This window comes from Pholis gunnellus (assembly GCF_910591455.1).
Source record: "Pholis gunnellus genome assembly, chromosome: 20".
In the NCBI taxonomy this organism is placed as follows: domain Eukaryota; kingdom Metazoa; phylum Chordata; class Actinopteri; order Perciformes; family Pholidae; genus Pholis; species Pholis gunnellus.
The window spans coordinates 10,563,091-10,571,494 of record NC_136547.1 but is presented as its reverse complement, the minus strand read 5'-3'; the positions used below and the strand labels follow the sequence as shown (position 1 = coordinate 10,571,494).

At 42.9% G+C, this 8,404-nt stretch overlaps 1 protein-coding gene across 1 annotated transcript; it reads left to right on the top strand.

Annotated features, from left to right (window-relative positions):
- Positions 1 to 473: 473 nt before the first annotated feature.
- rnf32 (ring finger protein 32) lies at positions 474 to 8,216 on the top strand (the record flags this gene model as incomplete). The annotated part of the gene is made up of 7 exons (XM_079181147.1): positions 474 to 488; positions 1,005 to 1,230; positions 1,305 to 1,447; positions 2,779 to 2,936; positions 3,569 to 3,677; positions 6,928 to 7,095; positions 7,986 to 8,216. The coding sequence occupies 7 exons, from the start codon at positions 474 to 476 to the stop codon at positions 8,214 to 8,216; spliced, it is 1,050 nt and encodes a 349-aa protein (XP_079037273.1).
- Between the last annotated feature and the right edge of the window lie 188 nt (positions 8,217 to 8,404).

The following is an 8,404-nucleotide window of genomic DNA, read 5'->3' as shown; positions in this document are numbered from 1 at the left end:
CTCTTATGGTTTGATGATGGAGGGATTCTAAAGAGAGGGAGGTATTTCTTGTTTTCTCTTTGCTTTTAGTATGTTAATGTAAGATTATCACAAACTTGTATCCCACTCTAATATAATTTTATTTCTATCTAATTTGTTTAAATCACCCAAAAAACTAAAGTAGGCAACAATAGGCTACTTGAGTGAATGTACACATTCTACTACCATTTGAGCATTGGAATAATTAATATAATTACATAATTCACAAGTCAAAACATAATTTAAAATACAAAGACGGTTTGGTACTCAAATATATAAGTAATGAAACACAGCACGCAATTAAATGTATGGCGTTTTTAATTTGTAAACAATAACCAATCAGCTAACCCAGAGGTCTCAGCTCAGCCAATCAGACGCACCAATGAGGCTCCGCGTGGGGAGGAGGAGGGTCTGGACTAGTTACCTGGTAACAGCTTCTACGCTGTGTTGATAGGATGGCAATGCGGAAGGTTTGGATTTTGTCTTTCATAGAAATGTAAAACTATGGCAGATATATCGTCACGGTTTCTTGTAATACGTGCATTCAGTCTTTAGACATTGTCCGACTGGAAGCTTGAAGCTCGTGTCGTTTGAAAGACGAAGTAAAGTTGTCCCGTTGCTTAATGAGATAGCAAACACACCTGTGTGGATTAAACTCCACACGGTTCCGTTTATATTGAAAACAGCCAACGTATTCTCTAATGCACCAGTTAAATGAGGTCAGAGTTACAATGTTTTAGAGAAACCAGCAGATAGTTTGCAGCCGAGCGCTTTGTGTCAGTTTTAAAAAGTAATTTATTTGACGCACTCGTTGCTGCATATCTTTGTCTATTCAGTGATTTATTATGTTTAGACAGGGTGGTTCAGAATGCATGTAGCTGTATTTATTGCTTATCCTGGTCTGAGATAAATACTAAGTCTACATTTGCAACTTTTGCAGCACGTTATGTAAATGCTGTGATGGACATTTATACTGTATTTTACAGGGGTTGACTTCTAAAGCTAGCAACAAGTTGGTGCTCAACTCGGCTGCCTTTCAAGACCACATCGCACGCAACCTGCTGCATCCAAATGTCCTACTTTCTGACCCTTTTCTGAGAGGCAAAAGAAAAGCACCCAGAAGAAGAGCGGAGGAAAGGGGTCTGCAGACACGAGATCAGCAAGAAGAGAGAGAATATGTGCTCGATTCTGCTCCACCCCCTTTAACATTAGGTACAAAAAAACACTCATAAAAAGACTATTTCTTGTGAATATATAACCAGTATTTTTTTTCCTATGTATTCTAGCTCAGAAGTGGGGTTTGGTGGCCTCCCCTGCAGGGAGAATAACGGAGGACGAATGGACTCGGGTCAAGGCGAGGTCTGTTCAGCAGGGGGACTCGGCACAGCCCTGTGCAATATGCAGGGAGGAGTTCTGCCTTCAGCCTCAGGTATTCCCCCAACACAGTAGCTACTGTTAATACTCTGTGAGAGAGCTCTTTCTTTCTGTCTTTTTTTGTTGTTGTTGCATGTTTCCAATGTTCTGTCTGTCCTCGGGGAAACCTGTGTTTCCGTATACACACACACACATGAGCACATACACCCCCCCCCCCCCCCCTGCAGTTCCTGTATGTCCTAATCTGTGTAGACAACTGTACAAATTTACCCATACTGCCTTGGAACTCAACTGTGACGTGATGATGTAGCAATCAGTGTGTTACTGTGAGGGTCATTCAGTCCTTTTACACCTTTCCGATCCCCTTTTAAGATGCCAATCTCCTCAAGAATGTGGGACTAGAATAGGCGGCCTCACAAAGCACAGTTGCCATAGATGCGCATGTAAATATTAGTTTGACTCAGGGAGAAAAAAGTTAATTAGAGCCTGCTAACAAGGGGAAGTGACAGGAGGGAATCTTTGTTGATTTGGCATTTTCCTGCAAACCTTCATATTCTAACGATGTGGGTTTTTTTGTACCACAGTCTTGTAATCAAGCATTAATATGACAATTAAAAAATGCTTACAGCAGCAGTTGTTCGGAGTCAGCTGTGTTTGTTAGATTATTTTAATAAAAGTCAGAATTCTTTCTGTAATAGGAATGGATTTAAAATGAAAATGGTACCCTGCTTTCTATTACGTTTTTATTCCCTTTTCTATATTGTGTCCATAAACTGTAGCTTGCAGCCTTTAAAGCATTGTGAGAAATTTCTCTGTGGTCTAATAGCTTGTCGAGCTCCTGGAAATTGTACACTGCAGGGGGCCCTTTCACTGGTGATGGAGTGTGTTGGTCAGGCCAAAACAATGGGAAATCAATATGCCTCCCCCCCTGCCCTCCAGAGATCTGAGTAAACTGGTTTGTGTGCCAAGCCCAATAGCTGTGGCTGTCTCCTTTCAGACCATAAAAGAATCCCACTCCCAGGTAGAAGAGACTATAGTCCAGGTCCCAGCCGGCCCACCGGGGGGTCCTGCTGACTCCCTCTATCCTCTCCGCAAATAACACTTAAAGGCAGATACATACATTCTCATACGTGCATGAATACACACATTTAGCATGGCTTAAGGCTCAAATACACACACAGCATGTGCACAGACTGTATACTGTATGAGAGCTTTTTTCATAAGCACTTGAAAACCTGAAAACCACTACACGTTCAGCAGCATCCCCCCCCCCCCCCCCCCCGGAGACATTTCAAACCATATAGTCGGTCAACCTATGCAATTGCATGCATGATACAATTTCCATTTCAGATGCACTAAATAACTAATGTCACGGTTTCTTTTTAGGTGTTGCTGTCATGTTCTCATGTTTTCCATAGAGCGTGTTTGCAGGCCTTTGAGAGGTTTTCTGGGAGGAGGTGCTGCCCAATGTGCAGGAAGGAGCCGTATGAGACACGGGTGATCCACGATGCAGCTCGCCTCTTCAGACACCAATGTGCCACCAGGTACATGCACTAAATAAAAAATAAAAAATTGCATAAAATACGTTTTAGTAATTGTATGGGACGGACAGATTCACAATAATGCACAATAACAATTCATCGCACAATCTCACAAAGTAATGAAACATCTTTAATCCAGTGCTGAAGGAAAAAATATCCTCTTATACTAAAATATGTTTTATACATGAAATAATGAATCGGAATAATAGGTGATCTGCTGTTAAATACTATATATGTATGTATACAGCACATTTCTATTATGACCAAAGTCAATCTGCTTTACATTAAAACATGGAGGCATGATCAAATTGCTCATATTGTAGTTGCACACATTTATAAAATCCATGATGTTTGTACACAAGTTGTCTTTTTGTGCTGTATATGTCTGAGTTGGGACACATGGGACCAACCTTACTATTATAGCTTGGTTGAGGTTTTAGATATGAGAAATTATGTTCCGTTATCATTTTCAGTCAATTTGATTGGCCTGCCAAGAAGCTAATAGCTTCACATAATCATAGCAATTAATAAATCAAGTGTTCTTCAAATGTCTGCAAAGCTTGACAACATTCAACTCTTATATTTCAAAATGTTTTGACTTTTTGAATGTATTTTGTGATTATATGTGTGTGTAGAATTCAAGCATGCTGGCGAGGCTACCTTGCTCGAAAAAGGTACCGAAAATTAAGAAAATCCATCTGGCCAAAAGACAAACTGCTGCGACGGAAATTCTTCGAGGCAAAGGTGAGTTTCGACTTCAGATCTGCAGCGATCACAACAGGGTCTTATAGATCAATCATGCTTCTCTGGATCACACTGAACATACATAAGGTCACATTGCCTAGCATCTGTCTCCTTAAGTTTTCTTTTTCCTACATTTCACTCTGACATTTTCAGACTGTTTAGTTAGTCAAACAAAGCTTGCGACGGACGTCGAGTCTTGAGGGTTTCAGGGACTCGCTGACCCCACTGCTAACCTACAGACACACAGACACACCTTCACCTGCTCTCACCCTCTCAGGCTTCTTTGATGCTTTGTGAATCATACACTGATTGTCCACTAATGAGGAGAGAGTTTTGTGTTTTAGTCAAACAGTCTGGACATTCCAGGGTCAACACAAAAGCTTGACGTCTCCTGTGCATGTTTGGGTTCTGGTTTTCCTTCGTCTGTGTGTGTGTGTGTGTGTGTGTGTGTGTGTGTGTGTGTGTGTGTGTGTGTGTGTGTGTGTGTGTGTGTGTGTGTGTGTGTGTGTGTGTGTGTGTGTGTGTGTGTGTGTGTGTGTGTGTGTGTGTGTGTGTGTGTGTGTGTGTGTGTGTGTGAGAGAGAGAGTAGCTTTGTTCCTGTGTTGGATGGTAAAGGGTGAAGAGGTGAGGTTGACCAGGATGTTTGGATACCTGACGCAGGTTGTCATTTCAGGCTTTGTTCTCTAGTCCAATTTCAAAGCTATAAATCATGCAACAATTGGACTTGATGAAGGGATTATTTTAGAAATTGGCCTGAAGAGCAACCAGTGGACGGGGTCGTTTGACTCTGAGGCTGTGTTGCATTCAGGGTGGCTCTCAGGAAAAGGGAACATTGCCACCTAGTGAACCTCCCCCATTTGAGGCCTTGGATGACCAGAGATGAGTCTGGTCACCTTATCTTTTCACCAAACATCAGTTCCTCGGGGATGCAGAGTCATTTCTCATACAAATTCATCTAATAACCCTGCTTCACAATGGTCAGCTCCAACACATGCAATCTATGTCCAATGTCTTAAAGGCCCTATTTGTTTCTATGTTGAGTTGTAATCATGCAGAGTGCACTGCACTTCCAACGGGCTGATTAAGCACGAGTGACAAATGTGTGAGGGCCGCACTCATAATGTGTTCCAAGGGTCGGAGTGTCCTACCCACCCCCCCCCCTCAGTCTCTATCATCTGGCCTATAAACCATGCCTTAGCGTGTCATGTAAACAAAGACACGGCGTTTACTGGGCCAATTAACTGTGTTCTAACACATTAGGCCATGTCCTGGTCCACATAGACGCTGTCAGCCACTTTACATTCACGTTGTGTGATTCAGTGGTTGTGGGTGGTCATGAGATTGTCTCATATCTTTTGTCACACTGAGGATGATCTTCAAGAGCTGTGAGCTGCGCAACACAGCGCTGACAGGTCTGATTGACTTGATTTTCAGCGGGAAGACGTATTTGCTTAGCTGACTGTAATGCAAACAGACGTGTTGGTGCTGGGCTGGAACCTGTGCGAGACGGAGAAACCTATTCTTTCAGTAGTCCTTGTGATAGCAGGAGGCCATAAAGCATCTTTGTATGACGAAGCCACAGGTGTTCCTGGAAAAAAACAAAACGTATCGGCCTGGTTTCAGAAATCTTATCAGCTGATCCTGATGCCCAGCTTTCAGTTTTTACTCACTTCGGAGGTCCGACCCTGAGTCAACACATTAAGGGGGACACTACCGACATCTAGATGGATTGCCGTGAGATAACGCCTCTGCGCTCCACCTCCTCTTCCTCCTCTCTCCCGTCCACCTCTCCTGCAGAGAGCAAGGCAAAGTTCACCAGAGCTGTACTGTTTACCTTCAGCCAGGCTCATAAAACCCTCCAACCAAATGGTCAACTTTGGTTTAATTAGTGATAAAAACCTAGCTGTAAAGCAATTCTGATGTCACTATGATAGGCTAAGGGGTGGTGCTTGTATTTGTTTGTGTCTTTATGTGTGTGTAGGTGTGTCACGGACAGAAAACAGATGCAGGTGCTGAGGCTAATGCCACTCTGAGTAACACTGAGCAGTAATGACATTGCATTTCCCAGATGTAATGCAACACATTAATGGAGGAGCTGCATCTATGAGTTGATTGCCGGAAAATGATCGGCAGCAATTTTGCTAATCAATTAATTTGAGTCATTGTTTTGTTGCTTTTCTTTTTCTCCTCTGATAGTTCACTGAATATCTACCAGTTTTGGTCTGTTGTTCAGACAAACAAGCATTTTAAAGACGTCACAGGAAATTATGATGGTTGTTTGTCACTATTTTATGACATTTTATAGACAAACACGCTAGTGATTCATTGAAAATCAGCATATTAATCCATCAGTTGCAGCCCTACATATATGTATAGTTTTACTAGTGAAAATGTTGTACACATTGTTTCTTCCAGAGCTTTCAGCCACATCTCATGATCTTCCATAAGTGTTACCATCTAATTGAAGATGTTGTTACTTACGTTATATGTAGACATTTACGTTAATTGATCAATTGCATAGTGCTGTTGGAACGTATACTGCATATAAATAGCCTATTCATCGACTATTGAATATGTTTTGGATATAAACATGCGTATGCAGTCATTAATTGTTGCCTAGCAACAGCTGCTGTAAATGGGAGAAGCCAGATGAGTTCTGGGAGGACAGACAATGGAAAGAAGTCTTTAAAGTCAGTCAATTTGAGAATGTTCGAGGAGACCGGGCGCTTCTGTTTTACATTTTTTTTTTCCTCCTTCACTCAGCCAGGGATGACATCATGGTGGGGAAATAAGGACTTCTTCTGGCTGAACTGGTCCAGAAATGGGGCGTTATTTGTTTAAGTTATTAGAAATAATTCCAATGATTATAGATGTCAGTGAGAAGAACAGAGATTAGTTATTCCATGACACGTCATTTGTAACGTTTAGTTTATTAGTTTTAGTAATATGCACAAACACGGTGCACAAGACAGAGGACACAACATGTTTCTGATTGTGTAGAAGAAGGAAAAGGTGTCGGGTTTGTGTTTTCCAGTTTTCCTTTTTTTTTTCCTGGTTTCCATTAATTCTCCGTGTTAGTGGGAGATGTGACTGTATTGATCTGGCTGTTCAACAACTGCACCCTGTCAGCATGCCTCAGCCATTACAATACACACAAACAATTAGCCTTCGCTGAAAACACGACTCTATTGTGTATCTGAATGAAACATGCCTCCTTTGTGCCACTAAAATGCTTTTTTTCTCTCATAAGTTGCAGGAGTTGAATGACAGCTTTGTCCGATACTGTCACACCGACACGGAGGCTTTTCTGACTGATATCAACCGCTCGCTGTCATCAAGCAGACGAGTGTTCCAGCAGCTGGAGAGAAAGCATGTCTCTGAACCTCAGGAGAGCGACTGGGACCGAATACAAAGCCAGGTCAGGAACAAGTCACACTCCGCTGAACCAGAAGCCACTTCCATCATTAAACAAGGCCCCCGTAAAAGTCTCTTCCTCCTCCCAGCCGTGCCTTTCCCTTGACATGTTAACGCTTGCATGGGGACAACGGCATCCCAGCTGCTGTATAGAAAGCACGGCACTCCAGTGGTGATCATTGACTTTATCAAATGAATGGCAGTGGGTAGGCTAATAATCCTCTGTGTTTACAAAAAACATGGCCCGGTCTGATAATGCACGGCAGGCTTTTCATCGCCTTGACTGCCGTGGAGGGATTGAAAAGACATTAAGATTTGCTGTTCCATAAGGCTCCATTGTTGTCTTTCGTTTGCAGCCAGGACCATTTTCCATAGAGGGAGCGGAGGGGGGGGGGGGGGGTGCAAAGAAGATGTCTTTTTTTTTCCTCTCCTTCTTTATCTGGTGTGAAAAGGTTGAGCACAAGGCAGGAGTGGCTCAGCCTTGACATGGAGTATCAAACAGTGAATGTGCTTTCAACACATACCGTGCACCTTTTTCACGGGTGCAAACTCTATAAAGCGGAGTGCGGCTCGTTATGAAACATTTAACGGCCGGGCATGTTGGCCCCTAAGAACAGGAAGCTGTCTCTGGTTAATCATTGGCGGAGCTGTGCGTGTGTTTTTGTTTTTATAAGGATCACTGATAAAACAGGTTCTCACCTCGTCTGATCAAACCCGTCAGCTAGTTGCTTACAGATTGGGTTTAGAGTTCTTTATAATGACATGGCAGTGGCAAGGATAAAGTCTGTTATCTCCCCTTCCAAATAACAAGACGTGCAGAGGTTACCTCGGACAGGAGGTGTGAATATTCTTGAGGTAGTCTAACTTGTGTTGTGCGTTTTCCAACACCAACAGGTTGTCCAGAGAGGTGTCTGGGACTGCCCCATCTGCCTGACTGCATTGTGTAGCCTAAGCCTCCCAACAGAAGCCGGTGCATCCAGCCATCAACAACGCAGACGCACCGTGCTCCTGTCCTGTTCCCACCTCTTCCACCAGCTCTGTCTAGAGGCCTTCGAGGCCTTTTCTACTGAGAGCAGGCCTTCCTGTCCCCTGTGCAGATCTGCCTACCACAAAAAACTCATCTAACCAGGTACACATTTCATTTAAGATGGCATCACATCTAGCAGTAACTTCAGTCTCTGTCAACTCAAATGGTTCTTTGTACATTATTGTTTGTGTGCTGGTTAATGATGCACTTTGATTGAATTTTCAACTTAATGCTAAGCTCATCAGGTCTTGGCTCTAGCTCCATACTTACTGCGCGGACATGAGTG